This window comes from Hyla sarda, chromosome 9 (assembly GCF_029499605.1).
Source record: "Hyla sarda isolate aHylSar1 chromosome 9, aHylSar1.hap1, whole genome shotgun sequence".
In the NCBI taxonomy this organism is placed as follows: Eukaryota; Metazoa; Chordata; class Amphibia; order Anura; family Hylidae; genus Hyla; species Hyla sarda.
The window spans coordinates 134,809,364-134,830,211 of record NC_079197.1 but is presented as its reverse complement, the minus strand read 5'-3'; the positions used below and the strand labels follow the sequence as shown (position 1 = coordinate 134,830,211).

At 42.7% G+C, this 20,848-nt stretch overlaps 1 protein-coding gene across 7 annotated transcripts in view; it reads right to left on the bottom strand.

Moving 5' to 3' along the window:
* Positions 1-20,848, bottom strand: part of RASGRP4 (RAS guanyl releasing protein 4) — a 68,164-nt gene that overhangs the window by 28,887 nt on the left and 18,429 nt on the right. For 6 of the 7 annotated variants that reach the window (XM_056540110.1, XM_056540111.1, XM_056540112.1 and 3 more), the window contains 5 exons: positions 15,935-15,988; positions 14,749-14,883; positions 11,811-11,958; positions 11,006-11,179; positions 9,996-10,112 (listed from right to left, as the gene is read on the bottom strand). In XM_056540110.1, the coding sequence (XP_056396085.1) occupies positions 9,996-10,112; positions 11,006-11,179; positions 11,811-11,958; positions 14,749-14,883; positions 15,935-15,988 (628 nt within the window). The remainder of the gene's footprint in view (positions 1-9,995; positions 10,113-11,005; positions 11,180-11,810; positions 11,959-14,748; positions 14,884-15,934; positions 15,989-20,848) is intronic. The other variant, XM_056540116.1, reaches the window with a different exon arrangement.

The following is a 20,848-nucleotide window of genomic DNA, read 5'->3' as shown; positions in this document are numbered from 1 at the left end:
TAAGTACTGGAAGGATTAAGATTTCTTAATAGAAGCAATTTACAAATATGTTTAACTTTCTGGAGCCAGTTGATATATATAAAAAAAATTTTTTTCCTGGATAATCCCTTTAATAGGTTGGGATCAAATTTAACTTTGATCCCTGCAGTTGCAGTAGGGTAAAGATGCTATAAAATAGGCAATCCCCCTGCACTCACACAGCTGCCCTGTGCTCAGGAAAAACTGTAAGAGACTCTTCCCTGAGCACAGCTTGGGATAAACACACTATGAAATCTCCGCCCAGAGATCTTTCTGGGTTGGAAATTCCATCTGAGCGCCCCCCCCCCCCCCGCCCCCCCGCTGAACTCTTTCGGCACTAAATAACCTGACCTGTGCTGTCACTATTGATGGCAATGCAGTCTGCATGTAATTCCAGCCCAAAACATCAATGTATTCATTCTTTTGCTGAATGAATTTCCACAGCCGAATTTCTGCAACGGGTTAACGGAAGACCCATTTACACCAATGCTAGATTATTGTAGTGGAATCCACAAGCAGAATTCCTGAGCGTTATTCCACGTGAAGATTCCGTACTGTCTACGTACCCTAAGGGGTTGATGGGGATTCGTTTAACATATATGGACGGTTCCTGTTAGGAACTGGGGTAGATCACAACAGTTTCTGAAGTAAGTCAGACCCTCTAATGCTCATACCTCTGTCGTATCTAGTAGATATACCTTTTTTTTAAGGGAAATTTGGGTTTCATTTTTGGATTATTTAGAATGTCAAAAACTGAAACCTTAGTCATACTCAGCCCCCTGAATACATCATATCCTCTGCCCACGTCATTGCCCCAGACCACATGCACAAGTGGGACTTGAGAACACATTTTTTCACAAGGGACTATGTTACGAAATCATAGTCTGAGTCCCAAACACAACCTGACCGGTTACAAATATCTCCACACTTTTCTTAACTAACTTGTCTACTACTTTATAATCTTTATTGGCAGACAGAAGAAATAAAGATTACCTAGCTCACCTGTTTCTACAACATAACCATAACACAACTCAACCTTATTTCAGATAAGTTTTCACACCCCCACAAACCACCAGGCATCTGCCTGCATACTGAAGGCATAAACAACCCATATACACATCTTTATTCCTGAAAAATTAAGCAGTGACTTTACTTATTATAAAATACAGTGGTCCCTCAAGTTACAATATTAATCGGTTCTGGGACGATCATTGTATGTTGAAACCATTGTATGTTGAGATCATAACTCTATGGAAACCTGGTAATTGGTTCTGAAGCCACCAAAATGTCATCCAAAAATAGGAAAAAGTGAGGATTAAAGAAAAATAAGTAGATAACTAATATAGATAAAGCAAATCCTTATATATAAAAGTAATAAAGATCTGCTGGGAGCTGTAATCTCTGTCTATGTCAGTGTTTCCCAACCAGGGTGCCTCCAGCTGTTGCAAAACTACAACTCCCAGCATGCTGAGAGTTGCAGTTTTGCAACAGTTTTGGGTGCCCTGCTTGGGAAACACTGGTCTATGTAGAGGACAGGAGCTTCTTCAGGGTCCTGTACAGAACACAGTGTCCTAAAAAAAAGTAACATGGAGCCGCCCTCACCTGGTGTCCAAAGGAGCAGCTAACTCTGGGACAGGTAAAGAGTACAGAACATGTAATACCACCCTGTACTGTAGGGGGCGCTACCAGACATCAGTCAGTGCATACACTTCAGTAATACAGGTAAAGAGTACAGAACATGTAATACCTCCCTGTACTGTAGGGGGCGCTACCAGACATCAGTCAGTGCATACACTTCAGTAATACAGGTAAAGAGTACAGAACATGTAATACCTCCCTGTACTGTAGGGGGTGCTACCAGACATCAGTCAGTGCATACACTTCAGTAATACAGGTAAAGAGTACAGAACATGTAATACCTCCCTGTCTTGTAGGGGGCGCTACCAGACACCAGTCAGTGCATACACTTCAGTAATACAGGTAAAGAGTACAGAACATGTAATACCTCCCTGTACTGTAGGGGGCGCTACCAGATAGGAATTCAGTGCATACGCTTCAGTAATACAGGTGTTTTACCAGTAAATGCCCATTCTAACTGTTCAGTTCTTCCGGCCATTGACACGTTTCACAGATCTGGACTGTCTGTACATTGTATGTTGAGTCTGGTTTCAAGTTACATTGGTCCAGAAAAGACCATTGTATGTTGAAACTATTGTATGTTGAGGCCATTGTAAGTTGAGGGATCACTGTAGGTGTATAAAGAAGATAGAATAATGTAATATTGATGGCTGATGCATTTATCTACGTGAAGGATTAAACAAATAAATAACTGTTGAAGAATTCGCCTTGTTGTGTTCTTGTGGTTAAAAGTTGTGGCAGGTTTCTTAGAATGAGACATTACTGATGGTGTCAGCTCTCCAGCTCTCAGAATGTCTATTTCACTAAGAATGCAACTCACGTCTTGACACAGATCAGAACTGTTCTTTCTTATTTTTACCAATTTTAGCCTTTTATTCATTTTCGAACCTTAAAACAGTCTCCTGTCTCATTGTCTGGACCAAGAAATTGCTCCCATATGGTAAAACTTCTTTGAGAACACCATATGCATAATCTATGTTGAACAGTAAATCTATCATACAAAATCTGGCCTGGATAAGGGGATCGTCCTCTCAAAAGATATTCTAGTAGGGATCACTGTATAAAAAAAACTGTGATTTATATGCAATACTGTTCCTCTATACATCCCTTTTGAGATCACATTGTGAATATTAAAGGGGATATCCAGGAAAAAACTTTTTATATATATATATATATATATATATATATATATATATATATATATATATCAACTGGCTCCAGAAAGTTAAACAGATTTGTAAATTACTTCTATTAAAAAATCTTAATCCTTTCAGTACTTATGAGCTTCTGAAGTTAAGGTTATTCTTTTCTGTGTAAGTGCTCTCTGATGACACGTGTCTCGGGAACCGCCCAGTTTAGAAGAGGTTTGCTATGGGGATTTGCTTCTAAACTGGGCGGTTCTCGAGACACGTGTCATCAGAGAGCATTTAGACAGAAAAGAACAACCTTAACTTCAGAAGCTCATAAGTACTGAAAGGATTAAGATTTTTTAATAGAAGTAATTTACATATCTGTTTAACTTTCTGGAGCCAGTTGATAAATAAAAAAAAGTTTTATCCTGGATAACCCCTTTAAATGGCAATACTAAGAGCTGGCACAAGACTTATTCATTCTAAGAACTGTTCAAAAGACCATGGACAAGTGTGGAAAAAAACTATTTAGACATCAGAACAGGAAAGGGTTCTTTACAGTTAGAGTAATTCAACTATAGAATATCCTGCTCAAAGAGCTAGTAAGATACCAGGACAGCATTTTAAAAAGTGCTACACGCTTCTGTAAGGATATGTGGTATTGAGGGTTAAAAATAAATTGCATTGGATGATAAACAATTGGAGAAGGGATGCGTATATGGGCCAATTAACTTTGGGACCCTTTTTCAGGCCCTCTTTGTGGAGTTCTATTTTATGACATTCTAATGGGCATCTGGAGACCCACTGTGCCACCCAATCAGTTTGGCTATGGGCCACTCCTGAGGGTGCTGTCTAAGTAGCCCCCTAGATTGTCCTTTCAGCCTCTCCAGATGAGGATCTGGTCTTTGCTGCACAGGGCACCAACTCTGGAAGTGGTCTAGGTATAAGTGGTGGATGGCTCAGTGGGTTTAAGTATAGAGGAGGACATTATGGTGAGCACTTCAATCCTGCCCTTGCTGTGGAGAGACACACTGCCTCAACTGCTTGTGTGATAATATGGGTAGCCATGACCAGGGCCGGCTCTACCTATAGACAAAATAGGCAGAGAACGCACTCTTGATGGGGGCACCACTCTGCCCGTAGCAATAAAGGTAGCCAGCATCTGAAGCACCCACCCATCCAGAAAAACCCTGCCACGCCACCCCCCTCCCCAGTAGTAAGTGGATTACATGAGGAAGGGGTTTGTTACAGTGTGTCACCCCAGTAGTAAGGAGATTACATGAGGAGGAGGTTTGTTACAGTATGTCACTCCAGTAGTTTGGTACTTACTACTGGGGTGACACACTGTAACAAACCCCCTCCTCATGTAAGTACCAAACTACTGTAGTGACACACTGTAACAGACCTCCTCCTCATGTAATCTCCTTACTACTGGGGTGACACACTGTAACAAACCCCCTCCTCATGTAAGGAGATTACATGAGGAGGAGGTCTGTTACAGTGTGTCACTCCAGTAGTTTGGTACTTACATGAGGAGGGGGTTTGTTACAGTGTGTCACCCCAGTAGTAAGGTAACTGCATGAGGAGGAGGTTTGTTACAGTGTGTCAACCCAGTAATAAGGTGGGGCGTGTCAAAGTGCGGAGCCAATGGGTGAGTTCAAGGGGTGGCAAAATGAGCTGTCACCTAGGATGGCAAAAATCCTTGCACAAGGCCTGGCCATGACATACGAAGGTCGCTCACCCCAAGCAGTAATATGAGGGACACTAACAGCAATATGTGTAGGACATCCTACGGCCACATGTGTTGTTGGCCCTTATTGCCAGGATTCCAGCTGGTCATGTATGCCTCCATGTCCAACCATATCTCATCTTATATCCAGGCCTAACAGGTCAGTAGAGCCTTCCTCCAATTAACTTATTCTTTTACGCTTATATTGTAGTCTTTACATATATCATCATTACATTCACACTTCTAAAGTTTACAACAACTTCTTGGTACATGATTGTGTTAGTCAATGATTGTGTAATAGGAAATGCTAGTATGTAGTAAATAGACATGCCAGGGGTCAGACCCCAACCAATCAGATATTGATGGCCTAGTCAAAGGATCTCCCGCACAGTGCCCTGGCTCTTTTTCTAAGTGGAGCCTGTTGACCACTGCACGAAGCTGTAGCTGACACGCAGAGGCGGCTCTAGACTTTGTGAGGCCTTAGGCAAATTTCGAATGCGAGGCCCCACTTCATTTTATGCAGACTCTGCAGGGGATCAAATCATCTGTGAAATGGTTGTGCTGTCACTGCAGCACCAATTTCAAGCAGGAGCAGGGCAGATATCAGGGACATAACTATGCCCCTGTCATGAAAAGTCCCATGGGCTCCATGGCAAATTCTGTCCAGATGCCTCCCCCTCCAACAATTAGAGGTTTATTATATATTACCATCATACTGTTACCGACCAAATCCTGTATACTAAGACCAATATTACCAATAAAACCAGTATATACAGTCATGGCCCTAAATGTTGGCACCCCTGAAATTTTTCTAGAAAATGAAGTATTTCTCACAGAAAAGGATTGCAGTAACACATGTTTTGCTATACACATGTTTATTCCCTTTGTGTGTATTGGAACTAAACCAAAAAGGGAGGAAAAAAAGCAAACTGGACATAATGTCACCAAACTCCAAAAATAGTCTGGACAAAATGATTGGCACCCGTTCAAAATTGTGCAAAAATAAGATTGTTTCAGGCATGGGATGCTCCTTTAAACTCACCTGAGGCAAGTAACGGGTGTGGGCAATATAAAAATGCATTACCAAACCCGAATCACCAAAAGGTGATGGGGTATAAAACCTCTTTAACCAAAACTCCCCCTCTTATTGATTACCTATAGGTATATTAAAACTTCACTTTTATTTGTATTGTCTAAAAGGTTCAAAAATGTAGTGCTTTAAAACCACTAGCACAGTCCCTATTTTTTTCAAGTATGCTTCCTTTGTAGGAGATATAATGGTATAAAGACGTCTGCAGTACGTCTAATTTGGGACTGAATGCTATCAATTAAAATGCAAACCACTAGCATTCAGTCCCAAATTAGACGTACTGCAGACGTCTTTATACCATTATATCTCCTACAAAGGAAGGATACTTGAAAAAAATAGGGACTGTGCTAGTGGTTTTAAAGCACTACATTTTTGAACCTTTTAGACAATACAAATAATAGGGAAGTTTTAATATACCTATAGGTAATCAATAAGAGGGGGAGTTTTGGTTAAAGGGGTTTTATACCCCATCACCTTTTGGTGATTGGGGTTTGGTAATGCAGTAATAGTTCTCCCTTCCCCACTCTGGGCCTTTCTTTTGGTTTGGCAATATAAAAAAATCACACCTGAAAGCAGATAAAAAGGAGAGAAGTTCACTTAGTCTTTGCATTGTGTGTCTGTATGTGCCACACTAAGCATGGACAACAGAAAGAGGATAAGAGAACTGTCTGAGGATTTGAGAACCAAAATTGTACAAAATATCAACACTCTCAAGATTACAAGTCCATCTCCAGAGATCTAGATTTGCCTTCGTCCACAGTGCGCAACATTATCAAGAAGTTTGCAACCCTTGGCACTGTAGCTAACCTCCCTGGGCGTGGACGGAAGAGAAAAATTGATGAAAGGTGTCAATGCAGGATAGTTCTTATGGTGGATAAGCAGCCCCAAACAAGTTCCAAAGATACTCAAGCTGTCCTGCAGGCTATCCGTCGACATTTAAATTAAATGAAACGCTATGGCAGGAGACCTAGGAGGACCCCACTGCTGACACAGAGACATAAAAAAGCAAGACTACATTTCGCCAAAATGATCTTGAGTAAGCAAAAATCCTTCTGGGAAAACATCTTGTGGACAGATGAGACCAAGATAGAGCTTTTTGGTAAAGCACATCATTCTACTGTTTACCGAAAACGGAATGAGGCCTACAAAGAAAAGAACATAGCACCTACAGTGAAATATGGTGGAGGTTCAATGATGTTTTGGGGCTGTTTTGCTGCCTCTGGCACTGGGGGCCTTGAATGTGTACAAGGCATCATGAAATCTGAGGATTACCAATGGATTTTGGATCGCACTGTACAGCCCAGTGTCAGAAAGCTGGGTTTGCGTCCAAGATCTTGGGTCTTCCAGCAGGACAATGACCCCAAACATACATCAAAAAGCACCCAGAAATGGATGGCAACAAAGCGCTGGAGAGTTCTGAAGTGGCCAGCAATGAGTCCAGATCTAAATCCCATTGAACACCCGTGGAGAGATCTTAAAATTGCTGTTGGGAAAAGGCACCTTCCAATAAGAGAGACCTGGAGCAGTTTGCAAAGGAAGAGGGGTCCAACATTCCGGCTGAGAGATGTAAGAAGCTTATTGATGGTTATATGAAGCGACTGATTTCAGTAATTTTTTCCAAAGGGTGTGCAACCAAATATTAAGTTAAGGGTGCCAATAATTTTGTTTAGCCCATTTTTGGAGTTTGGTGTGACATTATGTCCAATTTGGTTTAGTTCCAATACACACAAAGGGAATAAACATGTGTATAGCAAAACATGTGTTACTGCAATCCTTTTCTGTGAGAAATACTTCATTTTCTAGAAAAATTTCAGGGGTGCCAACATTTACGGCCATGACTGTAAGAAGGAATATTATCACCATACATATTACCATCATACTGTTACTTACGAAATCCTGTATACTGAGACCAATAATGCCAATATATAAGGAGGAATATTATCACCATACATATAACCACCATACTGTTACTGACCAAATGCGATATACAGAGACAATATTACCAATAATACCAGTATATAAGGAGGAAATATTATCACCATACATATTACCATCACACTAATACTGACCAAATCCTGTATACTGAGACCAATATTACTAGTATAAGGGGGATATGCTAATACACTGTGTGTGGACCAGGGGCAGTGCTTACACTACACTGAGCACAGGCCGGGCTTTTATAGCAGAAAATTAGCTGTATATTACACAAATATAGAATATTTTCTATCCACACAGTATATGCATGTACATTTAAAGAGGTTATTGTTACGCCGAGCGCTCCAGGTCCCTGCTCCTCCCCGGAGCGCTCGCGGCGTTCACCTCCATGCAGCGCCCCGGTCAGACCCGCTGACCGGGAGCGCTGCATTAATGTCACCGGCGGGGATGCGACCCGCGTAGCAGGACGCGCCCGCCAGCGGCTCGCATCCCAATCCCCTCACCTGTCCCGTCCTCCGTCGGCTCAGTCCCGGCGCGCGCGGCCCCGCTCCCTAGGGCGCACGCGCGTGCGCCGGCTCTCTGAGATTTAAAGGGCCAGTGTGCCATTGATTGGCGCCTGGCCCAATCAGTACATTCACCTGTGTCCTCTGTATAAAAACCCACTTCCCCTTCCTGGTATCGCCGGATCTTGTTGCCTTGTGCCAGTGAAAGTGTTCTTGTGTATGTTCCAAGCCAGTGTTCCAGACCCTCTGCTGTTGCCCCTGACTACGATCCTTGCTGCCTGCCCTGACCTTCTGCTACGTCCGACCTTGCTCTTGCCTTATCCCTTGTACCGCGCCTGTCTCAGCCGTCAGCTGGGGTTGAGTCGCTATCGGGTGGAACGACCTGGGGGTTACTTGCCGCTGCAAGTCCATCCCGCTTTGCGGCGGGCTCTGGTGAAAACCAGTAACCCCTTAGACTCCGTTCCCCTGGTACGGCCCACGTCATCACCCCACTGACACAGAGGATCCACCACCAGTATCCTCACTGCATACCCATCCGGATCCTGACAGTTATCCCGTGGGAGGAGTTTAATTTTACAACTTTGCCAACTTAAAAGTCTATTAAAAACAAACTCTTACATACCTTCAGCGGTCCAACGGTGCCTCTGGTGGCCTGCTCTGGTCCCCAGCTGCGCTCCTCTTACGGATAGAAATTGTGATGGCAGGGCCTGGAGTGTCACACACACCAGAGGCACCGCTGAATTTTTTTAAAGGCCTTTTGGAGGGCAAAGTTATAACAAACAAAAAAATCCCTCCCTCTGGATAAACCCTTTAAATGTAACTTATATTTCTAGTGTAGCAGAACTTGTCCTTGTCTGCACAGTAGTATTAAGTGCAGAAACATGTCCATGTCCTATACTGGGGCCACCAACACACAAGACAGAGGGAGAAATTGGTTATCATGGCAAGATTCAAAGCTACAGGAAGACTAAAAGAAAAAAAAACTTGTAAGTAAAGAGTTAAATGACTGGGTTTTATTGTGACTGCAGTATTGTAGACCCCATCCACACACACTTACACTGTCTTGACCAGAAGCTGTGTGCGCTCCTCTATGGCTGTGCTCTTTGCCATCGCTTCCTTATCGGCAGGAACCGTCTAAAATAAGATGGAGCTTAACAGCGCACTGGCATGTGAGACGTGGGAAGCTGGTCTCTGCATTTTACTGGAGGAGGACTACAAGTTTCATCCAGTCTCCCCCAGCCTCAGCAGTGTCTCCTGATTGCATCCCGGCACAGGAGGAAACTTCAGTAAGTGTATGTATGAATGAGCAGCCGGGATTATGTGCTTGTCAGTGTTATGCGCTTACGCTGACAGCACAGAGCAGAGCAGGACATACAGTCCTGCAAACACAGTTAGAATGACTGTTTAAAGTGTACTGAGGGGACCAGCCAGGCCTGGACCATATACCCCTCTGCTTTCTGGCCCAGCCTGCCCCTGGTGAGGCCCTCTCCAGTGTGAGGCCTTAGGTGGCTGCCTAAATGGCCTAATGGAAGGGCCGCCTCTGCTGACACGTCACCTCAATGCAGCTCTATGAGAGATGATGATTCCTGAGTGCAGCCCTCTGGCTTTCCCATAAAGATGCATGGGGCATGTCAGCCACAGCTTCATGAGGTGGTTGACACACCCCATTCGGGAGGAGAACCAGGGCGCTGGGCAGAGTATTCCATTAAAAAAGCTGACTTGGATCCGCCTATCATCAAATTAGGAATTGGAAAACAAATGGGCCATATTCTACTGGTGCACAAAGGCTCCCTTCATTCTATGCCCCTGAACAGAGGCTACTCAAGTAATGCCATAGGTTAATGTGGCCCAGGCTGTATTTCTTTACACATGGCTCTAGGCAACTGTTCAAGCTAATAAAGTAATCCAGTCTTAGTCCCAACAACAAGCAATTGGACAAATTCCACACTTACTTTTAATACATCGTGGGATAGGTAACTGTGGGTCTCTTTCAGTCTGGAGATAGCACTGTGACATAATCCTCCTATCACTGCCATGAGGGTATTGAAGTTCTGTAGTTTGCGGAGTTTCTGCAAAACAGAGACCAATTATTATTAAATAAAAAAAATATGCAAAAGCAATTGATTTATTTTTGATTTTCACAAGAACCCCCCCTATAATGCAAAAGCAAAATCTGTGTTTGAAACGCAGATTTTGCTGTATTTTCACTGTGGCTTTGCTTCAGATTCAGGGAGAAATCCATGGCAGATTATTATTTTTTTTTTTTTTCACAATTGATACTACTCTAAATTTTTGTTTTGACCTCTTACTGTTCAACTATTATGCAGAGAAAATGTTTGAAGTGACAAATAATATTTAGAATCGTGAACATTTACAGGAACACATTGATAGCTTTGGGTATTCCCAATGTAAGAAGTGATGACAGATTGCTGAATTTCTATTCTGATGCCAAAGATGAAGAAAAAATTATAGAGTATAAACGGTCTAAACCCCCTCATGTTGACCCCCTCAAGGGATCTAGGATGTTCCACAGTCCATTAATTTTAATAGGACATCTGTCTATGGAATAAAATACATTTACAACCAATGTTATAACCAAAACCTTTACCAAAACTAAACCAGAGCAATACATAATAAAGTAGTAGACATTCTTTGATAAACTGTATATTTGTAAGTTCGAAGACAGAAATTTTGGAACCACTCGATCACCATCATCAACAAAAAATACACAAAAACAATAAACACCACACAAACCCTAACACAAAACGTAACATAACACAAAGTTATGCTTATTATAATGGCAATGTGTCTGAGAAATAAGAGGCCCAATACATTCACAGTTAACTGTATAAACCATCTGCCCCACGGGCCCCATGTTTTGTCTAATTTTTTGAGACAGTCCTTTCTGATGTTGAACAACTAAATGTTATTGTACTTTAAAGTTTATAAATCCTGTTCTTACCTGTGTCACTTGAATAAACTTGGTAAACACCTCTGCCCTCTGCTGTGGGGTAGGACGCTTGAGGATCATGAGCTGAACCCATTGAGAAATACTGTTGCACAAGTTGACTGATCTTTCTAATCGAGGAATTTCCCTTAGAGAACTTTGTAAAATGTAGTTTTGATAGTCTAAAAGCTATAAAAGAAAACACAATGAGTAATAAAGGAGTGGACCAGATGACCATACAAAATCAGATCTAAAGCGACCCATATACATACATGCCCAGTATAGTAAATAGGTCCGGTTGTGAAAACACCCTCCTTTTCTACCTGACCATGCCCTTTTACAGGAGATCACGACCCGATTTTGGGTTGGTTGGGTTTTATTTTGGCACATTGCACCGCAAATTCCGATGAAGACACAATTTGTGTCCCTCTGCGCCGAATTTTGGTAAACAACCTGACAGAACAGGTCAGGTTTACAATAGTAAATCACGGCCATTATGTTTCAGAGTATTGAGTGCAGGATGATGAAGGAAAGCACTACTTTTTTATTGTACCGTAACATAAAATGTAAAAATTTTAAAAGGTTTGAAGACTTTCAGAATGCATTGTAAATGGAAAAGACTATCTGCCCATCTACATGAATGGTTAAATGGAAAATGTTAGCCTTAGGTGACCTAGTCTGAACCCTCAGGATTGTTGAAACTTTTTCAAACGGGTTGTAGACTTCTTTAGTTAGAAGAATCTGAAAAAAATATCACAGATAGAAAGTTCGAGACGTACTTAGATTTCCCAATAAATCAAATAAAAACTAATAAATTTACCGTAATCCTGCAGACACATTTAAATTCCATGTAGCTGAGATGATCTGCAAGTTCTGATGGCTCCAGATGATCAAGAAGAAGGGAAACTTTCCTTTTCTTATTGAAGCTCGGAGACTCTGGAAATGGTTTTGTCATTTCTTGGTCGGAACTGTCACAGACAAAAAGTGAAAAGCATGTTTCCAATCATTAAACAAAATGTGTTTAAAGACTCTGGGACTCCAATGAACCATTGTCCCCAAATGGAGAAGACTTTGAACAGCGGTACATTTTTCCAGGGGTGGTTAATCTGCCCAAATTCCTCCAAGGGTTTAGCAACATCTCATCCTTTGAGTTATCACACATCTTCAAAGAATATCACAGTAACTGCAGGTCTCTCTAACTTCACCCTCACTACCTACACTCTTATGACTCTACAATAAGAACAAGCCAAGATGGAAATGGTATTGGGGAGTAGCAGGGTATAATTAATAAAAACCATGGGCAGAAGTAGCAAAGCTTGGGATGAATTTCCACTCCATTGTGACCTCAAGCCAGTGGCTTACACCTAGGCGAGGGGGGGGGGGGGGGGGTAGACGAAGGCTGCAAAACAGATCTGGCCACTGCACCACTAGATAATTTACAGAGATCAGACAATGTGAACAGTCACTTTATTTGGTGTCCATCAGGTCTAGACAACAGTGGCAGGTGGGGGGTTAATTTGTACATGCAAGGAGTGCATGGGCACAGATACAGCTGATACAGCACGATGACAGGGGTGCAAGGGGCACTAGGTACACCTCTGCCTCCAGCTATAATTACTCGGTTTCTCTTTTTAGCTCGTCTTAGCCTCATTTGTCCATTGTCCCGTTCACTCTGGCAGTTCACCCATATAGTGCAGCAAGGACCACAAATACAGCATTCTGAACAGGCAAACAAGCTGGTGATAATGGGATGATAAGTGTCTGATCAAAAAGCTGAAAGTGATGTTTTGCAATAATCCACAACATAATATTTCCTAACTGCAATATCAAAGATCCATATTAAATGATAAAAAGTGCTTGCACATTGCTAAAGGTGATCTAACCAGTCACATTCAAAGTTTATATCCATCATTATGATACATCCACATTATGTCATCTTTGAAGAAGTATCCTGCTGACTGACACCAAGGAGGTGGTCCTCTATGAGAGGTGGTCTTTTGGATAGGTTTCACTGTACTCTGCTGCATCTTGATCTGGCACCCTTGGCCTTAAAGGGGTACTCCAGTGATTTCTTATTTTTTTAATCAATTGGTGCCAGAAAGTTAAAGGGAACCAATCATCAGATTTTACCCTATATAACGCTTGATTGATTGATGGGCCGCGTCATCACTCTGCTCCGTCCGTTCAGTGAGCGGAACAATGACGCGGCCCATCAATCAAGCGGAGGGGGCGTCACTCCCGGCCAAAGAACGGGAGTTGGTGAGAAGAGCTCCCCGCCCAGGTGACTACTTACGGCGGTGGCGGTGACTAGTTTATAACTTCATATCTTCACCATCCCTGGAGGCAGGAGCATCCCCCGGGAATGGTGAAAATAAAGATTTTACCCTATATAACGCTTTGCCAAGCATTATATAGTGTAAAATCTGATGATTGGTTCAATTTAAACAAATTTGGAAGGTACTTCTATTTAAACATTTGAATCCACCTTATCAGCTGCTGTATGTTCCAGAGGAATTTATTTTCTTTTTGAGAAAATCCCCATAGCAAACATCTCCTGCTCTGGACAGTTCCTACCATGGACAGAGGTGTCAGCAGAGAGCACTGTAGTCAGGCAGAAAAGAAATAAAATAAAAAAATAATTTCTTCTGGGACATATAGCAGCTGATAAGTACTGGAAGGATTAAGATTTTTAAATAGAAGTACCTTACAAATTTGTTTCACTTTCTGGCACCAGTTGATTTAAAAAAAAAAAATAATAATGTTTTCCACTGGAGTACCCCTTTAAAACCAATCTGTTGCAAAATGAATGGTAAACCACTGGAACTATCATACATTCCAATGTGCTTGTGTTCTTACCGAATTCACAGTTTTATGACTGATTTCTGGCCTAGGGTCTTCACAGGAGATAGATCAGTGGCTGTATTTCTGGCATATGCAGGTGTGGTGAATTTGACAAGATAGGCATTGGCTTCAATAATTTACAACGACTGCGCTGCCATGAGACACTACAGTGCATAGTGCATGCACTATTTCTCCTGTTACTTTCTCCCGTCACAAAATAATGTCTGTTATTAAAGGGTACCACTCATCAAATAAACTTTTGATATATTTTAGAGCAATGAATGTTGAATAACTTTCCAATAGCATGTTAATGAAAAATATGCTTCTTTCTATTGTATTTTTCCCGATCAGTCCTGTCAGCAAGCATTTCTGACTCATGCTGGAGTCCTAAACACTCAGAGCTGCCAGCCTGCTTTGTTCACAGCCAAACAGGCTGTGAACAAAGCAGACTGGCAGCTCTGAGTGTTCTCCTTTGTGAACAAAGCAGACTGGCAGCTCGTAGTGTTTAGGACTCCAGCATGAGTCTGAAATGCTTGCAGCCAGGACTGGTAGGGAGACCCCTAGTGGTCATTAATTCAAAGTGGAAAATTAAATAGAAAGAAGCATATTTTTTAATAACATGCAATTGTAAAGTTATTCTGCATACATTAATCTATACTATATCAAAAGTTTTTTGATGAGAGGTACCCTTTAATAATGGGCTATGATGGGTTAAAATGGGTAATGTAAAAATCCAATAGACTATAGTGGGATTTTGTAACGGCCGTTTAATGTCCGTTTTTAATGGTTTTGTTAATGGATCATTATAATGGATCTTTAGAACGGAGTATTCTATAGTGTGAAAGCGGCCTTACACTGGGACCTAGGAACATAAAGGAACACCTCTGCTTTTTATGAAGGGTAAAATAAGATCTTACAAGCATGAGCTGTCAATGCTATTTCGGTGAACACTCAGTCTTCTCTTATCCTTTACCACTTCCCAAAAATCACCCATCAGTTCTTCTAGTTCATTGTCCAGCCGAAACACCTCGGGATATTGATTCACCCAGAACCTGGAGATTAGGGAGGACAGAGATTAGCTCCATCAGCCATAACAGAATGTTACATAAAACAGCCATATAAAAAGAAGGGTTATACAGCATAAGATAAACATGAATTCTTTCTTCCAGAAAGTGCACCACACCTATCTTTAGGTTGTGCTTGATATTACAGCTCATCCAGATCGTGGCAGCACAGATACTTACAGGACATCCACCACCAGCAACCCAGAAATGAGCATAATCAACCCCTGGGAACTATAAGTGGACCTGAGGAAGGCATTAGGGTATGCCAAAACGCGCTTTCCCAAATTTTACCAATAAAAGTTTTTTTGTCCTATGCTGCTCGAGTCTTCTCTTCATGACTACAGTTGTGCAGCGCCTCCGCTAACCGGTTTCTTTACCATATTCGCCCTTCGCCATTCTCCATCAGTCACCATTACTGAGGTCCGATACCGGCAAGAGATCAGCAGCCAACACCTGCGTTCACCGTTACTTACGCCATTTCCTGCAAATTTTCGTGCAGCTTCATAAAAGGTCGGTATATTACCTGGGTGTGGTGAAGGGAACACACCAGTGGATACACCTCATCAGGGAGCGCCCCCTGTGTATTTTTATCTCTTCTTTTAAGCTTGGTAAACTTGGTGACTTTTTAACTATTGTGCAAACTTTTTCAACTTTTTACCACCGAAGAAACTGTGTAAAACCAAAGATAAATTCCCCCCCAGCATCTATCTGTCAGGAGGACCTGCCATGTCCATGCATTACATGAATGGTCCACTGATTTTCATAAGCAGCATGTCATGATTTATTTTCCCCAGTAGTGGCGCTGTAGCCGAATTTAGCAATTGCTTTCTAATTGCAGGGACAGTCTAGGATAAGTTTAATTTTTGGAGGAACTGCTTTAATAAAGTAGACATCCCCCTTTTTTTTTTACATTTCATAGAGTTTATAGATCATGAATAACAAAACAGATAGTACACATGCGTTACAGGAATTTTGACAAGAGGAAAAGATGCATATCTTACAAGATGCAACGACAGATAAAGGAGACAAATAACATTACCTGAGGACATGGCAGATCTGCATTCTTCTTTGGTTTTGAGTAGCTTCCCTGTAAGTAGTTGGTGGTTAAGGACCTAAGCGTATAAACTGATATATTTGCTATGTCCCGGTACCATCTCTTAACTTAGGTGTTCTTTCTCTAGTGTCTGACTCTATCTTTCAGTATCATGAATTAAAGGGGTACTCCGCTGGAAAACTATTATGTTTTTTTTAATCAACTGGTAACAGAAAGTTAAACAGATTTGTAAATTACTTCTATTTAAAAATCTTAATCCTTACAGTACTTATCAGCTACTGTATACTACAGAGGAAGTTCTTTTCTTTTTTGGATTTATTTTCTGTCTGACCACAGTGCTCTCTGCTGACACTCTTTTTATTATAAATATATAAAACTTAACAAAACCGAAAAACAGGCTTAACTAGCAATAACAAAGCACAACACAACAAAACCTGCCTAACCGGCCAGCCCAGCTTAGCTAATCTAACAAAACACATAACATTATACCTACATATAAATTACCTACATATAAATTATGAAAAATACTATCACACACACACACACATACCCACGCATTCTTTACATAAACATAAAAATAGCTTTACTTAGCTTTAAACTAAACAACCAAACTTGGTAAAAACTCAACTGCACATTACATTCACAACTAACATCCACCCTTTTTTTTTTTTTTTTTTTTTTTTTTTTTATAATTTTATTTTTTTTTTTTACTTTTTTATTTTATTCATACACATATATATATATATATATATATATATATATATATACATACACATATCTACACATACATATACATACATACACACTTTTTTTTTTTTTATAATTTTTTTTATTTTTTTTTACTTTTTTATTTTATTCATACACACATATATATATATATATATATATATATATATATATATATACATACACACATCTACACATACATATACATAAATACACATACTTTTTTTTTTTTTTTTTTTTTTTTTATCTACACTACCATAATATAACCAATATTTAAAGTAATATAAAAATGCTAACTAAATCTGATCCGACTGCCTATCCCCATCCCCTCATAAAATAAAATAATCAATCCATACTATATAATAATATATACAATACAAATATAAAAATACAAATACATAACCTAAATGCAAATATATACATAAACCATATACACCAAAAACCAAACTATACATCTACAAAACACATGACATCCTACACTAGTCTAACCCATCACCCACACAACCACCCACCTTGACATGGGTCAGAGTCCATAGTCCATGGATATCCAGTCCAGTCCATAACTGACCCATGCAAGCCCCTCCAAACATCCATCAACCCACCAATTCCCCCACCCAACCTAATCTATACCCAAACCAACTATACAAATACAACTTCAAAACACAACATAACATCATATACAAATACAAAACAATACAACCCACCTTAGGCCCAAGTTCGGTCGCCTGTAAGCCCTTTAGGCAATACATATTCTGAAAACAAAACAAAAAGACTAGGGTGTACATGCATAGCCCACCACCAGGAAGAAGGATGGCAATCCTGATATTACTTTTTTAAACTCTCTCCACTAACGTTTCCCTTCGACTCACCCTACCATTATCCCTTCAACAAACTGACCCTGCACTCACCCTCTCTCTGTCCCTATATTGCTATCCCTAACCAGAAACAGGGGTACTCTACCCAAGAGGTCTAGTACCTAGGGCACATCAAATGAAAAACCTCTCCACAGGAGAGAAGCCCTACTGTTACCAAGACTGCCATACTCCAAAGACCTGATCTTCCCGAGGTCACCGGTGATGTTCCTACAGACCTCCACCTCGGAGAGGACTTTCCGCTGTGTAGATACTAGACACCGTGCATTCCACGTGTAGTACCTAACCACTAAACTGACTACAAATAAAGTGCCCCGGTCTCGGCCACCCAGGTTCCTGAATGCCCCATAAGCCCACTCCGGATAGGTAAGGCCAGCAAGGTGACTCCAGCCAATGGAAGCGCCCACCCGGTTGTAGACCCCTACATTAAAAGGACAATGAAGCAGGAAGTGGTCCATGCTTTCCAGCGTGTCCCCGCACTCTTCTCGGGGACATCCCCGGTCATCAGAGCTCCTACACTTCAAATTGTCCTTTACATATAGCTTCCCCTGAAAGCAGCGCCAGGCCAAGTCCCAAAACTTCTGGGGGATCCTTTTCATGTTTAAGAGGTACAACCCCCCCCTCAGATCCCGACCTGGGCAGTCCCTGAGCGCCAGAGGCTTCTGGAAGTGGGTCAACAGAACCCGTTTGTCAAGGAACTGCCTTGACTGGGTCCTGATCTCCCACACTCCCAGACCCCACCGACGTATCGCCTTCAGAGTCGGGGTAGCATAAGCCGGAAGATATCCGTGTGGCGTACGGAGGTCCTTCACTCGCCCTCCTCTCTCCCATTCCTGGAAGAAAGGCCGAAACCATTCCCTGCAGGAGAGTACCCACGGAGGAGCCCTCTCTGACCAGAGGTTTGAGATGTTAGCTTTCAAGAAGGTGTTTGTTAAGAACACCACAGGGTTTACCATAGATAAACCCCCTAGTCTCCTCGTGCGGTACGTAACCTCCCTCTTGACTAGGTTCATCCTGTTCCCCCATAACAGTTGGAAAAACAGGCTGTAGATCTTAGTGTAGTAAGCCTCTGGCAAGATACATACGCTGCCCAGATAGATAAACAAGGGGAGCAGGTACGATTTGATCAGGTGTACCCTTTCCCTGAGGGTCATAGACCAACCCTTCCACTGGTTTACCTTCTGAGTGGCATCCTGGAGCTTACCATCCCAGTTTTTGGTGGAATAATCATCCTGACCGAATGTGATGCCCAAAACTTTTGCTGACTCTTGGGGCCCTGGAAGGGTGTCCGGGAGATCAAACGTGGGATCTCCCCCTCCCAGCCTGAGACTCTCACACTTATCCCGGTTGATCTTAGACCCGGATGCCTCCGAGTAGCGGTCCACTTCTGACATCACCACATCGACCTCCTCTCTCAAGGACACGAAAATGGTGACATCATCAGCGTACGCCACTACTCTCTGGGGGACATCCAGCTCCACCAGACTCATCCCGACTCCCGCCAACGGCCCACAATCTACCCTCCTGACGAAGGGATCGATTGCGAACACGTATAAAAGCGGGCTCAAAGGACAACCCTGACGGACTCCGGACCCCACCTCAAAAGAGCGGCCAGACCACCCGTTCACTAGCGGGAAACTCTCTGCCCCTGCATACAAGATCTTAAGCCAATTAACAAAAGTACTCGGTAAGCCATATCTCAGGAGGACAGACCAGAGGTACTCATGGTTCACCCGATCAAATGCTTTGGCCTGATCCAAGGACAGCAAGTACCCCTTCCAGAGACCCGCACTACTCCGCTCCACTGCCTCCCTGACACTAAGGACCGCACTTAAGGTGCTTCGGCCTGGAACAGAGCAGTGCTGGGCCCCCGAAAGGAGCCGGGGTGCAAACTTCACCAGCCGATTAAACAGTATCTTGGCCAGAAGTTTCCTGTCCGTATTGAGAAGAGCTATGGGCCTCCAATTCTCAATACGGCTGGGATCTTTACCCTTTGACAGGAGAATCAGGGCTGACCTCCTCATTGACTTCGGCAGAGTACCCGAGGAGAGACACTCATTGAATACCTCAGTCAAGAGGGGAGCTAAAGACTCCTTAAAGGTCCTGTACCACTCGGATGTTAAGCCATCCGGACCTGGCGACTTCTTAGGGGCGAGCCCCTCGATCGCCAGTCTCACTTCCTCTTCCCTGATTTCTACTGCCAAAACATCAAGAGAAGGGTCTACCCCTGGCTCAGGAATGGTTTCAGCCAGGAAAACCGACATCTTGTCTCGATCCAGATCCTTCCTCCCCAAGAGGTGCGAGTAGAAGGATCTGACAACCTCCAAGATCCCTGATCTGGACCGATTCAGAGATCCTGTACTATCAATCAGTCCTGAAATGACTTTACTACTCACTGACATCTTACAGTTTCTGTAAGGGTCGGGCGAGCGGTACTTCCCGAAATCCCTCTCAAAAACCAAAGATGCGTGCCTATCGTACTGACACCTCATCAGCAAGGATTTCACTCTGGAGATATCCTCTCGGCTACCTCCAGTCGTGACAAGGAGCTCGAGTTTCCTCCTCAGACCCTGATACAGGCGATACCTGTTCAGGGACCTGAGGCTCGAGAGCTGGCGGAAGAACCCCGCAACCCGCTTCTTGAATATCTCCCACCACTCCAGCTTATTACTACAGAGGCCCAGTAAAGGTACCTGACTCTGAAGAAAATCCTCAAAGGACTGTCTCACCTCTGCTTCCTCCAGGAGGGACGAATTCAGCTTCCAATAACCTTTACCCATCCGGGGGGTCTCTGAAACATTCAGGGAAAACAAAATCATACAGTGATCGGAGAACTCCACCTCAACCACGGACACTGCGGAAGAGACGGCTTCCTCCTTTAAATAAAACCTATCTATCCTAGACCTGCGACTACCTTGATGATAGGTGAAACCCGCGTGGCCCGAGGGGCTCCGGATGTGGGCGTCCTCTAGGCGAGCTTCTCTAGCTATGCTAATCAGTGCCACACTATCGCAAGTCAGCGGACCATTGGAGCCTCTCCTATCTTGGGACCTCGTGACATTATTGAAGTCCCCTCCAAAGATCACTTGCCGACTCGTAAAAAGAAAGGGCTTAATCCTCATAAAGAGATCTTTGCGGCCCCACTTGGTTTGTGGGGCGTAGATGTTAATGAGCCGGAGCTCTTGTCCCTTCATGAGGACATCTAAGATCAGGCACCTCCCCATTTCTAACTCAATAACCCGTCTGCATTCAACTGGAGCGGTAAAAAGGACCGCCACCCCACTATACGGCTCAGCCGCAA